At 48.7% G+C, this 18,567-nt stretch overlaps 1 protein-coding gene across 1 annotated transcript in view; it reads left to right on the top strand.

Annotated features, from left to right (window-relative positions):
- ANAPC1 (anaphase promoting complex subunit 1) overlaps positions 1 to 18,567 on the top strand; it is a 348,684-nt gene that overhangs the window by 257,972 nt on the left and 72,145 nt on the right. The window contains exons 35-37 of the mRNA XM_075339585.1: positions 14,659 to 14,749; positions 14,820 to 14,867; positions 16,527 to 16,720. Coding sequence (XP_075195700.1) covers positions 14,659 to 14,749; positions 14,820 to 14,867; positions 16,527 to 16,720 — 333 coding nt within the window. The remainder of the gene's footprint in view (positions 1 to 14,658; positions 14,750 to 14,819; positions 14,868 to 16,526; positions 16,721 to 18,567) is intronic.

Below are 18,567 nucleotides of genomic sequence, written 5' to 3'. Positions count from 1 at the left end.
CCAAAAAATGCTTAACCAGCTTGCCATTATCTAGAGACAGACTGTTTGGTGAGTCATTGGCTGAAATCATAAAACAGTCCAAGGGTAAGGACTCTTCCTTACCACAGCCCAGAGCAAGTAAACCTCAACAGAAAAAGTGGCAGTCGAGGTTTCGGTCCTTTCGAGGCTCGGGCAAGGCCCAATTCTCCTCGTCCAAAAGGACTCAGAAAGAACAAGGGAACTCAGATTCCTGGCGGGCTCACTCACGCCCCAGGAAAGCAAATGGAGGAACCGCTTCCAAAGCGGCTACCTCATGACTTTCGGCCTCCTCCCTCCGCATCCTCGGTCGGTGGCAGGCTCTCCCGCTTTTGCGACATTTGGCTGTCACAGGTCAAAGACCGGTGGGTAACAGACATTCTGTCTCGCGGGTACAGAATCGAGTTCAGTTCTCGGCCTCCACTTCGGTTCTTCAGAACCTCCCCACACCCCAACCGAGCAGATGCCCTGCTGCAGGCGGTGGACTCTCTAAGAGCAGAAGGAGTCGTGATCCCTGTCCCCCCTCTCGAACGGGGGCGAGGATTTTACTCCAATCTCTTTGTGGTTCCAAAAAAGGACGGCTCCTTCCGTCCTGTTCTGGACCTAAAACTGCTCAACAAGCATGTGAACGCCAGGCGGTTCCGGATGGAATCCCTCCGCTCAGTCATTGCCTCTATGTCTCAAGGAGATTTCCTAGCATCAATAGACATCAAAGATGCTTATCTCCACGTGCCGATTGCTACAGAGCACCAATGCTTTCTACGCTTCGTGATAGGAGACGACCATCTTCAGTTCGTAGCTCTGCCATTTGGTCTGGCGACAGCCCCTCGGGTGTTCACCAAGATCATGGCGGCAGTGGTAGCAGTCTTGCACTCTCACGGACACTCTGTGATCCCTTACTTGGACGATCTACTGGTCAAGGCACCCTCTCAAGAGGCATGCCGACTCAGCCTGAATGTTGCACTGGAGACTCTCCAGGCGTTCGGGTGGATCATCAACTTCCCAAAGTCAAATCTGTCACCGACCCAATCACTGACGTATCTTGGCATGGAGTTTCATACTCTCTCAGCGATAGTGAAGCTTCCGCTGGACAAGCAGCGGTCTCTACAGACTGGGGTGCAGGCTCTCCTTCAAAGTCAGCCGCACTCCTTAAGACGCCTCATGCACTTCCTCGGGAAGATGGTGGCGGCAATAGAGGCGGTTCCGTTTGCGCAGTTTCATCTGCGTCCACTTCAATGGGACATTCTCCGCCAATGGGACGGGAAGCCAACATCCCTGGACAGGAAGGTCTCCCTTTCCCAGAGGGCCAAAGACTCTCTGCAGTGGTGGCTTCTTCCCACCTCATTATCACAGGGAAGATCCTTCCTACCACCGTCTTGGGCGGTGGTCACGACAGATGCGAGTCTGTCAGGGTGGGGAGCAGTCTTTCTCCACCACAGGGCTCAGGGTACGTGGTCTCAGCAGGAGTCCACCCTTCAGATCAACGTTCTGGAAATCAGAGCAGTGTATCTTGCCCTACTAGCCTTCCAGCAGTGGCTGGAAGGAAGGCAGATCCGAATTCAGTCGGACAACTCCACAGCGGTGGCATACATCAACCACCAAGGGGGGACACGCAGTCGGCAAGCCTTCCAGGAAGTCCGGCGGATTCTGATGTGGGTGGAAGCCACAGCCTCCACCATATCCGCGGTTCACATCCCCGGCGTAGAAAACTGGGAAGCAGACTTCCTCAGTCGCCAGGGCATGGACGCAGGGGAATGGTCCCTTCACCCAGACGTGTTTCAGGAAATCTGTCGCCGCTGGGGGGTGCCGGACGTCGACCTAATGGCGTCACGGCACAACAACAAGGTCCCAACCTTCATGGCACGGTCTCGCGATCAAAGAGCGCTGGCGGCAGACGCCCTAGTGCAAGATTGGTCGCAGTTCCGGCTCCCTTATGTGTTTCCACCTCTGGCACTCCTGCCCAGAGTGCTACGCAAGATCAGATCCGATTGCAGCCGCGTCATACTTGTCGCCCCAGACTGGCCGAGGAGGGCGTGGTATCCGGATCTGTGGCAGCTCACGGTCGGCCAACCGTGGGCACTCCCAGACCGACCAGACTTACTGTCCCAAGGGCCGTTTTTCCATCGGAATTCTGCGGCCCTGAACCTGACTGTGTGGCCATTGAGTCCTGGATCCTAACGTCTTCAGGATTGTCCCAAGGGGTCGTTGCCACCATGAGACAGGCTAGGAAGCCCACGTCTGCTAAGATCTACCACAGAACGTGGAGGATATTTTTATCCTGGTGCTCTGCTCAGGGAGTGTCTCCCTGGCCATTTGCATTGCCTACCTTTCTTTCTTTCCTGCAATCTGGGTTAGAAAAAGGTTTGTCGCTCGGCTCCCTTAAAGGTCAGGTCTCGGCGCTATCCGTCTTTTTTCAGAGGCGTTTGGCACGCCTTCCTAAGGTGCGCACGTTCCTACAGGGGGTTTGCCATATCGTACCCCCGTACAAGCGGCCGTTAGATCCATGGGATCTGAACAGGGTACTAGTTGCCCTCCAGAAGCCGCCCTTCGAGCCTCTGAAGGAGGTTTCACTTTCTAGACTATCACAGAAAGTGGCTTTTCTGGTAGCGATCACATCTCTTCGGAGAGTGTCTGAGCTGGCAGCACTATCATCCAAGGCTCCCTTCCTGGTCTTCCACCAGGACAAGGTTGTGCTGCGTCCTATTCAGGAGTTTCTCCCGAAGGTGGTATCCTCTTTTCATCTTAATCAGGATATCTCTTTGCCTTCGTTTTGTCCTCATGCAGTTCATCGGTATGAGAAGGATTTACATTTGTTAGATCTGGTGAGAGCACTCAGAATCTACATTTCCCGCACGGCGCCCTTGCGCCGTTCGGATGCACTCTTTGTCCTTGTCGCTGGTAAGCGCAAAGGGTCGCAGGCTTCTAAAGCCACCCTGGCTCGATGGATCAAAGAACCAATTCTTGAAGCCTACCGTTCTGCTGGGCTTCCGGTTCCATCAGGGCTGAAGGCCCATTCTACCAGAGCCGTGGGTGCATCCTGGGCATTACGACACCAGGCTACGGCTCAACAGGTGTGCCAGGCAGCTACCTGGTCGAGTCTGCACACTTTCACCAAACATTATCAGGTGCATACCTATGCTTCGGCGGACGCCAGCCTAGGTAGAAGAGTCCTGCAGGCGGCAGTTGCCTCCCCGTAGGGGAGGGCTGTCTTGCAGCTCTAACATGAGGTATTTCTTTACCCACCCAGGGACAGCTTTTGGACGTCCCAATCGTCTGGGTCTCCCAATAGAGCGCCGAAGAAGAAGGGAATTTTGTTACTTACCGTAAATTCCTTTTCTTCTAGCTCTTATTGGGAGACCCAGCACCCGCCCTGTTGTCCTTCGGGATTGTTGGTTTGTTTGCGGGTACACATGTTGTTCATGTTGAACGGTTTTCAGTTCTCCGATGTTACTCGGAGAGAATTTGTTTAAACCAGTTATTGGCTTTCCTCCTTCTTGCTTTTGCACTAAAACTGGTGAGCCAGTGATCCCACTGGGGGTGTATAGCCAGAAGGGGAGGGGCCTTACACTTTTTAGTGTAATTGCTTTGTGTGGCCTCCGGAGGCAGTGCTATACACCCCAATCGTCTGGGTCTCCCAATAAGAGCTAGAAGAAAAGGAATTTACGGTAAGTAACAAAATTCCCTTCTTTTGCCATGTCAGAAAGAGTTCTGATCAGTTTAGTCCATGATTTATCTGCTATCACTCCTGCTCTAGTAGCTGTTATTGTATCCCATTTGTTGGGGTCCAATTGATCCTTCCCCTTCAATCCAAATGTCTTAAAAAAAACTTCCTTGGACTGACTGGCTGTTCTTTTGCCATGATAACACGTAATGAGATGTTGCAGGGTGCATCCAGCTCTTCTGTCTTTTGATATTCCTTGCACCATTCTTCTTCTATCTTCTTAAGCTTTTAGACCCTTGAACGTCCTTTGGACTAAACCTACCTATCCTGGAGATACTCAGAGACTAACTCCTTTTGTATTCCTACCTAAGGTGAGGTCTAGAACCACCTTTCCTGGAGATACTCAGAGACTAACTCCTTTTGTATTCCTACTGAAAGATGGTGTCCTAACTTCAGAGGGGGCTGAGAATGTTGAATGGCGCTGGGTTGCCCTTCTTGTAACAGAGATACACTCTATATCCGATAGCAATGCAAACAGGGCTATTCCCACTAACACTAGGGCAGTGAATATCACATCCATTGGACAGAGCAGGTACACTATTCCCTTTCAACACTCACTGATGTATGGGATCTATGACAACCAACAAGGACAACAGCACAGAAGTAAAGCGCAGGAGAACAGACCCGCGACACACGGAGAGGCAGAGAAACACAGAGAAACAAACAAGCAAACAACCAAACAAGGCACAAAAAACATCAGCTGGCAAGGCTCTCTCAGAGTTCAGTAGAAACCCGCCAATAACCCAGTATCTACTCACAGTGTACCATTTTGCGCGTTGAGGAGAGGGGAGATCAGATGTGGGGAGCATAAAGAGAAGAATAAGGTTCAACTCTTACCTGGCCAGGTGTTTCTGGTCCCCACGTCTGGTCACCTCCTCCTCGGCTTGGCAAGACAATCCACTGCGTCCTGGGATTAGAAACACGGGTCCCTGTTCGGGCGCCAGATAATGTTAGGTTGACCTAACAGTCACAGCTATTGCCAGCAATGTCCGAATGCAGAGAGGGTACCGGTGACCCCCCTCTGCCCTCCCTTTAGCCTTCAATGAAAACAGGCAGACACCGTTATACACGTAAAGGCTAGGAGACGTGCGGCTCCCAAAAAGAAAACTGTATTATTTTGTTTACATTACAAGGTTATACAGATTTGATTAGGGCGTAACTATGCAGCATACATATTCATTAAAGGCGTGAATTACATATTCCCAGCAAAAGAAATTAACATAATGACTTATACTCCCATAACAAGCTGTTGCGTTCTTATTCCCATAACAAGATGTTTGTCAGTCGTCTCTTAAGTCAAAACATTCTGCGTCCTTGAGGTTAGTCTCACAGTTTATTACGCAAATAAGTCTGGTTCGGTCTTGCCAGGGAGAATGAATTTCTATTATTTTTCTAAGGCAGTGAAAAAGGTTAACTCTTTCCTCACACCACTATGACTCGGGCCCGTAAGTCTTCCTCCGTCAAGATCTATCACAGGAGTTGGGAAATTTTCCTGTCCTGGTGTCGCTCTTCCGGCCATTCTCCTTGGCTATTTTCGTTGCCGACCCTTCTGTCTTTTTTTACAGTCCGGTCTGCAGCTAGGACTGTCCCTCAACTCTCTCAAGGGACAAGTCTCAGCTCTATCAGTGCTGTTCCAGCGGCGTCTCGCCCGGCTGGCTCAAATCCGCACCTTCATGCAAGGTGCGTCTCACATCATTCCGCCTTATCGGCGGCCCTTGGATCCCTGGGACCTTAACTTGGTCCTCACGGTATTGCAGAAACCCCCCTTTGAGCCTCTTAGGGAGGTTTCTTTGTATCATCTTTCTCAAAAGGTGGCCTTTCTAGTTGCCATAACTTCTCTCAGGAGAGTCTCTGATTTGGCTGCGCTCTCCTCGTAGTCACCTTTTTTGTTTTTTCACCAAGACAAGGTAGTTCTCCGTCCGACCCCGGACTTTCTTCCTAGGGTGGTCTCTCCCTTCCACCTTAACCAGGATATTTCCTTGCCTTCCTTCTGTCCGGCCCCTGTTCATCGCTTTGAGAAAGCGCTGCATACTCTAGATCTGGTGCGTGCTCTCCGGATTTATGTGGCTCGCACCGCTGCGCTTAGGCGGTGCACCTCTCTTTTTGTGCTAACCACAGGGCGGCGCAAGGGTCTCTCTGCTTCTAAGCCGACCTTGGCCCGTATGATTAGATCGACCATTTCGGACGCCTACCAGAGTACTCAGGTGCCTCCCCCGCCGGGGATCAAAGCACACTCGACCAGAGCTGTCGGTGCCTCTTGGGCTTTTAGGCACCAGGCTACGGCTCAACAAGTCTGTCAGGCTGCCACTTGGACTAGCCTGCATACCTTTTCGAAGCACTACCAAGTGCATGCTCATGCTTCGGCAGATGCGAGCTTGGGCAGACGCATCCTTCAGGCGGCTGTCGCCCACTTGTGAAGTTAGGCTCCACCTACTTCTTAGTTTTTTCTGTTTATTCCCACCCAGGGACAGCTTTGGAACGTCCCATGGTCTGGGTCTCCCAAAGGAACGATAAAGAAAAATAGAATTTTGTTACTTACCGTAAATTCTTTTTCTTATAGTTCCGTATTGGGAGACCCAGCTCCCTCCCTGTTGCCTGTTGGCAATTTTCTTGTTCCGTGTGTTATCACCGGCTGTTGTCGTGGACAGAGTCTCCGGTTGTTCCGGTTCTTACTCGGTTCTACTTGTGGGTGGCTATTCTCCTTCAGCTTTTGCACTAAACTGGCTAGGACTGGCTACCAGGGGGTGTATAAGCTCAGAGGGAGGAGCTACACTTTTAAGTGTAGTACTTTGTGTGTCCTCCGGAGGCAGAAGCTAAACACCCATGGTCTGGGTCTCCCAATACGGAACTATAAGAAAAAGAATTTACGGTAAGTAACAAAATTCTCTTTTTCTGTGTCTCCAAATGCTGACAAAATTACCTTTTCTACTATTTTTAGTGTGGAGTTTATGGAAGTTAAAAGCATGAAAATAAATTTCTTTGTCGCTCCATTGGGAGACCCAGACAATTGGGTGTATAGCTTCTGCCTCCGGAGGCCACACAAAGTATTACACTTTAAAAAGTGTAACCCCTCCCCTCTGCCTATACACCCTCCCGTGCATCACGGGCCCATCAGTTTTATGCTTTGTGTTGAAGGAGGCACACATTCACGCAAGCTCCACATTTTAGTCAGCAGCAGCTGCTGATTGTATCGGATGGAAGAAAATAGGGCCCCCACGGGGCCCCCGGCATGCTCCCTTCTCACCCCACTAAGTCGGCGGTGCTGTTAAGGTTGAGGTACCCATTGCGGGTACAAAGGCTGGAGCCACATGCCGTTTTCCTTCCCCATCCCTTAGAGGCTCTGGGAGAAGTGGGATCCTAACCAGTCACCTTTCACTGGGACCGGGCTCCCTCCGCAGCCCCTGGGGGACAGGAGACTGGGTATCATCAGGGACAGGCCCTGCATCTAAAAGGTACTCTGTGTCCCCTTGGGGACGGCGCATGGAGCGCCTGTGTTACAGACGCTGCAGCGGCTGCTGTTTTTCTCTGACGACCGGGACTACCGCGCCGACCGCGCCTGTTCGTCGGCCGCGTTATTAAATTTAGTCCCCGGCTTCTGCGGCCTAGTACCATAACTCCCGCCCCCGGGCCTGCCAGTCAGGGGTAAGGGCGGGACGGTCGACTGGACGTCGGCAGTGAGGGCTGGAGCATACTTAGGTGTTCTCCTCCCCCCTCACTGAGCACTGTGGGGCACCAGATTCCCGCACTTTATTAGTCACGCCCACGGCTCCCTCCTCCCCTTAGAACTCTGGCAGTCATTGTTACAATCACTTCTGCAGGTGGAGGATTTCAGAACGAGCTCCACAGCTCTGGCAGGCCCAGGCGGGGAATCTGGTGGACACACAACCGCTTTGGGCGGTCGGTAAGCCACACCAGTTACCAGGTGCTGGCCCCCCTAGGTGCCGAAGTGTGTATATATATATATATATATATATATATATATATATATATATATATATATATATATATATATATATATATATATATATATATATATATATATATATATATATATATATTGTATACATTTTCTCTGTTCGGCCGCATTATTTTGCTTTTGGCTATATACCCTCACTGATCACTCTCAGAGGAGACAACAGCATGTCGTCCGCAAAGAGCAAGGGTGCCAAGGCACAGGCTTATTTTGCAACCTGTACCTCTTGTGCGGCTATGTTACCTGCAGGTTCCACCTACCCTCACTGTGTGCAATGCTCGGCCCCTGTGGCACTCACTCAGCCGGAGCCTCGGGCACTGGTGGGACCCTCGGCTCAGGTAGAACCGCCGGCTTCCACTGTCCAGGTGGCAGGGACAGAGTTTGCAGTTTTGGCTGAGAAACTCTCTGAGTCGCTTTCACAGTCCATGGCTCAGTCTATGGACAAATGGTCTGCTAAGATACTAGAAGCCTTGCAGTCCAGATCGGTAACACAGGCCCAGGGCACTGTGAGTTCATCGCCCCCAGGCCCCTCTCGGTCGGCGCAGCAAAGTGCTCCTGGGGTGACACCTAGGTCCCACGGTGAGGACTCCGACACGGACCGCAGTCCCAGACCGGCTAAGCGGGCTCGCTGGGAACCTTCCCCGACTTCATCACGCTGTTCGGGGTCTCAGCATGAGGACTCTCTGGAGGATGAAGCGGAGGTCGCAGCTCAGGGCTCTGATCCTGACGTTGCTCTCAATCTAGATACACCTGAAGGGGACGCCATAGTAAATGACCTTATAGCGTCCATCAACCAGGTGCTAGATCTTTCTCCCCCAACTCCACCTATAGAGGAGTCGACTTCGCAGCAGGAGAAGCACCAGTTTAGGTTTCCCAAACGTACACGGAGTGCGTTTTTCGATCACTCTAACTTCAGAGATGCTGTCCAGAAACACAGAGCATTTCCGGACAAGCGCTTACTAAGCGCCTTACTGACACACGTTACCCCTTCCCCCCTGACGTAGTTAAGGGTTGGGCTCAGTGTCCCAAGGTGGATCCTCCAGTCTCTAGACTGGCGGCTAGATCAGTAGTATCAGTGGCAGATGGTTCATTGCTCAAGGATGCCACTGACAGGCAAATAGAGCTCCTGATGAAATCCATCTATGAAGCCATAGGCGCGTCTTTTGCTCCGGCCTTTGCAGCCGTGTGGGCACTCCAAGCTATCTCAGCTTGTCTGTCTGAGATTAATGCGGTCACACGTACCTCTGCTCCGCAAGTTGTGTCTTTGACTTCTCAGGCGTCAGCCTTTTCGTCCTACGCCATGAACGCCGTCCTGGTCTCTGCGAGCCGTACAGCGGTAGCATCCGCCAATTCGGTGGCAGTTCGCAGGGCCATGTGGCTACGCGAATGGAAGGCAGACTCTGCTTCCAAGAAGTTCTTAACCGGTTTGCCATTTTCTGGCGACCGTTTGTTTGGCGAGCAATTGGACGAAATTATTAAACAATCCAAGGGAAAGGACTCGTCCTTACCCCAGTCCAAACCAAACAGACCTCAGCAACGAAAAATACAACCTAGGTTTCGGTCCTTTCGGCCCTTAGCCAGGTCCCATTCCTCCACGTCCAACAGGTCAGAGAAGGGCCAGAGGAACTCTTCTGCATGGCGGTCTAAGTCACGTCCTACAAAGACCGCCGGAGGAACCGCCTCCAAGGCGGCCTCCTCATGACTTTCGGCCTCCCCAAACCGCATCCTCGGTCGGTGGCAGGCTCTCCCGCTTTTGCGACGCCTGGTGGCCACATGTCCAAGACCGATGGGTGAGAGACATTCTGTCTCACAGTTACAGGATAGAGCTCAGTTCTCGTCCTCCGACTCGTTTCTTCAGAACATCTCCGCCCCCCGAGCGAGCCGATGCACTTTTTCAGGCGGTGAACACTCTGAAGGCAGAAGGAGTTGTGATCCCCATTCCCCTTCAAGAACGTGGTCGCGGTTTTTACTCCAACTTGTTCGTGGTGCCAAAAAAGGACGGATCATTCCGTCCCGTTCTGGACCTCAAACTGCTCAACAGACACGTGAGAACCAGACGGTTCCGGATGGAATCTCTCCGCTCTGTCATCGCCTCGATGTCCCAAGGAGAATTCCTAGCATCAATCGACATCAGGGATGCTTATCTCCATGTGCCGATTGCACCAGAGCATCAACGCTTCCTGCGTTTCGCCATCGGGGACGAACACCTTCAGTTTGTGGCACTGCCTTTCGGCCTGGCGACAGCCCCACGGGTCTTCACCAAGGTCATGGCAGCAGTGGTGGCGGTCCTACACTCTCAGGGCCACTCGGTGATCCCTTACTTAGACGATCTTCTAGTCAAGGCACCCTCCCGGGTGGCATGTCAACACAGCCTGACCATTGCTCTGGAGACTCTCCAGAGGTTCGGGTGGATCATCAATTTCCCAAAGTCAAAATTGACACCGACCCAATCACTGACTTACCTCGGGATGGAGTTTCATACTCTCTCAGCGATAGTGAAGCTTCCGCTGGACAAACAGCGTTCACTGCAGACAGGGGTGCAATCTCTCCTTCGGGCCCAGTCACACCCCTTGAGGCGCCTCATGCACTTCCTAGGGAAGATGGTGGCAGCAATGGAGGCAGTTCCCTTTGCGCAGTTTCATCTGCGTCCACTTCAATGGGACATTCTCCGCAAATGGGACAGGAGGTCGACGTCCCTAGACAAGAACGTCTCTCTTTCACTGGCAGCCAAAACCTCTCTTCAGTGGTGGCTTCTTCCACTTCTTTGTCGAAGGGAAAATCCTTCCTGCCCCCATCCTGGGCTGTGGTCACGACGGACGCGAGTCTGTCAGGGTGGGGAGCGGTCTTCCTCCACCACAGGGCTCAGGGAACCTGGACTCCGACAGAGTCCTCCCTTCAGATCAATGTTCTGGAGATAAGGGCAGTGTATCTAGCCCTAAAGGCGTTCCAGCGGTGGCTGGAGGGCAGGCAGATCCGAATACAGTCGGACAACGCCACGGCGGTCGCGTACATCAACCACCAGGGCGGCACACGCAGTCGTCAAGCCTTCCAAGAAGTTCGGCGGATTCTGCTGTGGGCGGAAGCCACAGCCTCCACCATCTCCGCAGTTCACATCCCGGGCGTAGAAAACTGGGAAGCAGACTTTCTCAGTCGCCAGGGCATGGACGCAGGGGAATGGTCTCTTCACCCGGACGTGTTTCAAGAGATCTGTTACCGCTGGGGAACGCCGGACGTCGACCTCATGGCGTCTCGGCACAACAACAAAGTCCCGGCATTCATGGCACGGTCTCAAGATCACAGAGCTCTGGCGGCGGACGCATTAGTTCAGGATTGGTCGCAGTTTCGACTGCCTTATGTATTTCCTCCTCTGGCACTGCTGCCCAGAGTGTTACGCAAGATTAGGTCCGACTGCCGCCGTGCCATCCTCGTCGCTCCAGACTGGCCGAGGAGGTCGTGGTACCCGGATCTGTGGCACCTCACGGTGGGTCAACCGTGGGCACTCCCAGACCGTCCAGACTTGCTGTCTCAAGGGCCATTTTTCCATCTGAATTCTGCGGCCCTCAACCTGACTGTGTGGCCATTGAGTCCTGGCTCCTAGCATCCTCAGGGTTATCTCAAGATGTCATTGCCACCATGAGACAGGCCAGGAAACCAACGTCCGCCAAGATCTATCACAGGGCTTGGAGGATCTTCTTATCCTGGTGCGCTGATCAGGGTTTTACCCCCTGGCCGTTTGCCTTACCCACTTTTCTTTCTTTCCTTCAATCCGGAATGGACAAGGGTTTGTCTCTCGGCTCTCTCAAGGGACAAGTATCGGCGCTTTCCGTGTCTTTTCAAAAGCGTCTAGCCAGGCTTCCGCAGGTCCGCACGTTCCTGCAGGGAGTTTGCCACATAGTCCCACCTTACAAGCGTCCGCTGGAACCCTGGGATCTTAACAGGGTGCTAACGGCTCTTCAGAAACCACCTTTCGAGCCGATGCGAGATGTCTCTCTATCACGCCTTTCGCAGAAGGTGGCCTTCCTAGTGGCAGTCACATCACTTCGGAGAGTGTCTGAGCTAGCAGCGCTGTCATGCAAAGCCCCCTTCCTGGTGTTTCACCAGGATAAGGTGGTTCTGCGTCCGGTCCCGGAATTTCTCCCTAAGGTGGTATCCCCTTTTCATCTCAATCAGGATATCTCCTTACCTTCTTTTTGCCCTCATCCAGTTCACCAATGTGAAAAGGATTTGCACTTGTTAGATCTGGTGAGAGCACTCCGGCTCTACATTTCTCGCACGGCGCCCCTGCGCCGTTCGGATGCGCTCTTTGTCCTTGTCGCTGGCCAGCGTAAGGGGTCGCAGGCTTCCAAGTCAACCTTGGCTCGGTGGATCAAGGAACCGATTCTTGAAGCCTACCGTTCTTCTGGGCTTCCGATTCCTTCAGGGCTGAAAGCCCATTCTACCAGAGCCGTAGGTGCATCCTGGGCATTGCGGCACCAGGCTACGGCTCAGCAGGTGTGTCAGGCGGCTACCTGGTCGAGTCTGCACACTTTCACGAACACTATCAGGTGCATGCCTATGCTTCGGCAGATGCCAGCCTAGGTAGGCGAGTCCTTCAGGCGGCGGTTGCCCACCTGTAAGAGGGGGCCGTTTTCGGCTCTTTTTATCGAGGTATTCTTTTACCCACCCAGGGACTGCTTTTGGACGTCCCAATTGTCTGGGTCTCCCAATGGAGCGACAAAGAAGAAGGGAATTTTGTTTACTTACCGTAAATTCCTTTTCTTCTAGCTCCTATTGGGAGACCCAGCACCCGCCCCTGTTCCCTTCGGGCTGTTGTTCTTTTGTGTACACATGTTGTTCATGTTGAATTGTTCTTTTGGTTCATGGTTTCAGTTCTCCGAACATCCTTCGGATTGAATTTACCTTAGACCAATTTATAAGTTTCCTCCTTCCTGCTTTGGCACCAAAGCTGATGGGCCCGTGATGCACGGGAGGGTGTATAGGCAGAGGGGAGGGGTTACACTTTTTAAAGTGTAATACTTTGTGTGGCCTCCGGAGGCAGAAGCTATACACCCAATTGTCTGGGTCTCCCAATAGGAGCTAGAAGAAAAGGAATTTACGGTAAGTAAACAAAATTCCCTTCATTCCTATGCTGTTAAAAAACTTAACAAAATTCTAAAATCACCGGTGCACTGTGTGGCCAGAAAAGCCCTAATATTAGGCAATAATTGTTTTCATCTGAAAAATTAACCACACCTTTTTTGTTGCGGAATTCTGATTTTTATGAATGTGGTCACTTTAGATGTACAGTATATGGCGCTTTTTTGTGCCAAATCATTTTGTTTCTATGGTTACTAATAAGTATAGTATTAAAACATATTATTTGCAATACAACATTTGTAGTGTACTCTATTACGTGTTAGTTGCAACATACAATATGTAGGCTGCACTACAGGTCAGTTAAGGGTGTCCATCAGAATGCGTATATACAGTATATATCAGATGCGAACAGAATGAGATTAAAAAGCTCTACAGCCTCAAAATATTTTTTGATCAGCATAATGGCAATATTGATAAATTTAGTATTGTAGGAATAGAGTGATGTTTTAAACTGATTCGAAGGGGGATCCTAAGAGGAAACTTATAAATAGGTAATCCTGGTGGATATATATGTTGCAAATAGAGTACCACTTGGTATGAATATGCAGCATGACATTATCATTATGAGTAAAGCGGGCTTTGCACGCTACGATTTATCTAACCAGATGTCGGCGGGTTCACGTCGTAAGTGACGCACATCCGGCATCGTTAGTGATATCGTAGCGTGTGACAGCTATGAACGAGCAGAAATACTCACCTTCTCGTTCATCGCTGACACGTCGCTCATTTTCTAAAAATCGCACGTCCTGTTGTTCATCGTACCCGGGGCAGCACACATCGCTCCGTGTGACACCCCGGGAACGATGAACTGCAGCTTACCTGCGGCCGTCGGCAATCCTGAAGGAAGGAGATGGGCGGGTTGTTTACGTCCCGCTCATCTCTGCCCCTCTACTTCTATCAGCCGGCCGCTGTGTGACGTTGCTGTGACGCCGAACGTCCCTCCCCCTTCAGGAAGTGGATGTTCGCCGCCCACAGCGAGGTCGTTTGGAAGGTAAGTACGTGTGACGGGGGGTTACAGCATTGTGCGACACTGGCAACAAATTGCCCGTGCCGCACAAACTATGGGGGCGGGTGCGATCGCACGATTAATTGAAGCATGTAAAGCAGGCTTAAATTTATTTTAATCGTTTTTTTTGTTTTAGTATTTTTATGTGTTATCTCTTTTAGGTCTTTATATACGTATGTATATTTTGTATTTTCATTTTTGTTGTTTGGTTTCTGTTAGTGTTTTTTTTCATGCCTCTTTCCCAAATGTAGGGTTACATTTTCTGGATAGGTTTATTAAACGTAGTCTTTTCCAGTTGAATATGACATAAATAGCTACCAATTTCAGATTGTTTTTTTTCTTCATGAGTAAGGACGCGTATCAGAAATGCATCTGTGACTTCTCATTTTTGGATTTTCAAAATTAGACAAAAAAAGCTGAATTATTTTGCACATTTTTCCTATTTCCTACACTGCTCTGATAACTGGAAGTGAGCAACTGCAGGGAGAATAAAACTTCATGGTCTCCCTGCAGCCGCTGCACCAGTAAGCCAGCTACAAACGATTTAAAATTTGGTTATGTGCAGATAAACTCTGTATCTGTGGGTAAATATCGTTTCTGTACGTGGCAGGTTCCCTTGTATTATACACATCTGAGACATCACGTTTTCGCTTATAACATGCACAAATTCATACATGTTATATTATGTACTGGATATTGTTCTCCTGGATCTTATTGCATCTGTATAACCGCATATAATACATAATCATGGCAGTGACCTTCCTGTGCCCTTTGTTCCTGATGTTTGTGTTTTTGAATCTTTTCCAGACAAGCTTATGTTTACATTATTGCCGGAGCTTGTCTAGCTTTAGGGTTTCGATTTGCAGGATCTGCAAACCTGGCTGCTTTCAACTGTCTGGTAAGTTTGGATTTCTTAAACCTCTATGGCCATACATAGATTATATCTGATCACTTGCTTTCTTTTACAGTGTAAATTTGCTAAAGACTTTGAATGTTTGTCTGGCCAAGCTAGCACAGTAAGTTGAATAAATGTTGCACCTTATCTAGGAACCAAATGTATACATTACCACTCCAATGGGTCAAAAGAGCAAATTGTCACTCTGAGAGTGTGTGTGTGTGTGTGTGTGTGTGTGTGTGTGTGTGTGTGTGTGTGTGTGTGTGTGTGTGTGTGTGTCTGTCTCTGGCAAAAATTAAGAGACCACTTCCAAATTTTCAGTTTGTTTTTTTTTGTTTTCTCTTTATATTGATATATTTGAGTAAAATGTAAATTGTTCTTTTATTCTATAAACTGCTGACATGTCTCCAAATTTCCAAGGCAAAAAAAGCTTGTATTTATTTTCTGAAAATGAGAAATGGTCAAAATAACAAAAAAATGCATTGCTTTCAGACCTCAAATGATGCAAAGCAAACAAGTTCATAATAATTTAGAAACCACAATACTAATGTTTTAACTCAGGAAATGTTCAGAAATCAATATTTTGTGGAATAACTTTATCATTTTTAATCACAGCTTTCATGCATCTTAGCATGCTTTCCACCAGTCTGTCACACTGCTTTTGGGTGACCTTATGCAACTCCTGGCGCAAAAATGTAAGCAGTTCTTCTTTGTTTGATGGCTTTTGACTATCCATCTTCCTTTTGATTACATTTCAGAGGTTTTCAATGGGGTTCAGGTCTGGAGACTGGGCTGGCCATGACAGGGATTTGATGTGATGGTTCTTCATCCACACATTGATTGACCTACCATATACAGCTCTGGTACAAATTAAAAGACTACTTCCGAATTTTCAGATTTTTTGACCCAATCAAGCCGCATGCAAGGTTATCCTGGAAAAACTGTTGTTTCCTTCTGCTTAGGCAATATTCCCCAACTCTGAGGACTGTTTTTTCCCAGCAGGACAATGCGCCATGCCACAGAGCTAGGTCAATCTCCAGACCTGAACCCCATTGAAATCCTCTGGAATGTAATCAAAAGGAAGATGGATAGTCAGAAGTCATCACACAAAGAAGAGCTGCTTACATTTTTGCACCAGGAGTGGCATAAGGTCACCCAAAAGCAGTGGGAAAGACTGGTGGAAAGCATGCAAGATGCATGAAAGCTGTGATTAAAAATTATAAAGTTATTCCACAAAATATTGATTTCTGAACACTTCCTGAGTCAAAACATTAGTATTGTTGTTTCTAAATGATTATGAACTTGTTTTCTTTGCATTATGTGAGGTCTGAAAGCAATGCATTGTTTTGTTATTTTGACCATTTTTAATTTTCAGAAAATAAATACAAAATGTTTTCCTTGGAGATTCGGAGACGTTGTCAGTAGTTTGTAGCTTAAAAGAACAATTTACATTTTACTCAAAAATATACCTATAAAGAGAAAAGCTGAAAATTAGGAAGTGGTCTCTTAATTTGTGCCAGAGCTGTATATGGTCTATATCTGCGAACACTACGTACACATATATATATTTGTGTATAGTGGATGGAAATGCTTATTCAGATTAGAGTTCACCATAGAGCCACAACAAGATCCACGTATATCACAACATACTCCAATTTTGAGTTAATATGAAGGATGAATTATCTTGCAATCTTTTACAATCTATTATTTTGTATTTATATTCTATCATGATTTATGTGGTAGACATAATGAAGACACATCGTTCTTAAATCTCTCCAAGACAGGTCATTATAACCTTGAGACGTGTCTGAGTGTGGTGCTCTTATCTCTTTCCATGGTGATGGCGGGTTCTGGCAATCTTCGAGTTCTTCAGCTGTGCAGATTTATGCACAAGAAGACTGGTGACGAGATGAACTATGGCTTCCACTTGGCACACCACATGGCCCTAGGATTATTGTTCTTGGGAGGTGGAAGGTAAATAGGAGTGTTTTATTTGGCTTCTTCTAAAGCTTTTGATTTCTGATGTAAAATGCACAGACAAAATAGTAGGCGCTAGACCAACTTGATTCCAGGCTTTCTGAATATCTCTTTTTACTGTACATTAGACAATTAAATGTCGACTTGATTTTAAATGGGAGCTTTCACAAACTGTTTGCTCTACAAAACGCTTTTATAGCTGACTATTCCACAGCTCTACTTTTTAGGTTTTAATCTAGCATCTTCAATCCTTGCGCATGCTGTATGATAATTACCTTTTTGCAATCAAGAAAAAAGAAAGTTGCAGTCCCAAGTGCTTGAACAGTGTGGAACTTAATTTAAGAACTCTTTCACACGTCAGTGACATCTCGTACACAAAAAATGGTCCAGTTTCTTCAGTGGGTTTTTTTTTGTTTGTGTTTTTTATCAGTGTCAATAGAGTTTGGTCAGTGTTCGTTTTTACCATTAGAGTTTCATCAGTTTTCTTCGGATGAAAAAAAGAACAGATGGCTGTTTCTCAAGTTTCTTTCAAACACCTGCAACAGGGAGATTGACCCAACGCTCAATATTGGACAAGTCTCCAGCACTTATACAGGAAAAAATGACATCTGAATGAGCCCTTAATTCATGAGGTGGTTGTTTCTTTTTGTGATGGACTGTTAGGGGCACAAACCCCATTGATGGCCTTCAGACAGCAGAGAATCAATCCTCCTGATGGTAATGCTGCACCAGCGTATGTGTTCCTGACTCTAAAGGCCCATTTACACACAGCGACATCGCTAGTGATGTCGCTGCCAATCGCACCTGCCCCCTTCGTTTGTGCGTCACAGGCAAATCGCTGCCCGTGGCGCACAATATCGTTAGTCCCCGTCACACATACTTACCTGCCTAGCGACATCGCTGTGTCCGGCAAACTCCCTCTTTTCCAAGGGGGCGATTCGTGCGGCGTCACAGCGACATCATACGGCAGGTGGCCAATTGAAGCGGAGGGGCGGAGAGCAGCCGAAAAAAAGACACGCCCACCTCGTTGCCGGAGGACGCAGGTACGGTGTTGTTTGTCGTTCCTGGAGTGTCACACGTAGCGATGTGTGCTGCCTCAGGAACGACGAATAACCTGCGTCCAGCACGAGCAACGATATTATGAAAATAAACGGTGTGTCAACGATCAGCGATTATGTGAGTAATTTTGATCGTTAGCGGTCGCTCTTACGTGTCAAACGCAAGAACGTCGCTAACGAGGCCGGATGTGCGTCGCGCATTCCGTGACCCCAACAACATCTCGTTAGTGATGTCGTTGCGTGTAAAGGGGCCTTAAGACTCGGGACTTGTAAATAAAGTCTGTACTGAAATCTTGAGACATACTGAGGTTGAGAGTACTGGGGTCCAAATAAAAGGAAATTATGTCATTTGTTTGATCTTATGCTGCAGGGTGACTATGTTAAGGTGAAAGTGATGGGGGGCAGCTAGCTGGCTGACAGAAGGAGGGGTAGAGGGAAGAGAGTTAGGGAGGTTAGTCCTGATCTGGTACATCCTAACAATTTTGCTAAGTTTGCAGATGAAGGGGGGGGTGCCGATGCAGGGGTAGCATTGCTGCAGTAAAACATGTCTGAAAACTAATGGAGTGTGTGCTCCAATAAGGGGGTGGGGGAACAGGAGCACAGGGCAGACCAGACAGGTGTTAGTAGTGGGGGGATTCCATTATACAGTGGAATCTTGGTTTAAGAGTAACTTGGTTTGAGAGCGTTTTGCAAGACAAGCAAAGCTTTTTACAAATTTGTAACTTGGCTTAAGAGCAATGCTTTGCCATAAGAGCAAATATTCCCTGCACACACTTGTGGTTCAGT

This window comes from Anomaloglossus baeobatrachus, chromosome 3 (genome assembly GCF_048569485.1).
Source record: "Anomaloglossus baeobatrachus isolate aAnoBae1 chromosome 3, aAnoBae1.hap1, whole genome shotgun sequence".
In the NCBI taxonomy this organism is placed as follows: domain Eukaryota; kingdom Metazoa; phylum Chordata; class Amphibia; order Anura; family Aromobatidae; genus Anomaloglossus; species Anomaloglossus baeobatrachus.
The sequence above is the reverse complement of the archived record's forward strand: the minus strand, read 5'-3'. Positions and strand labels throughout refer to the sequence as shown.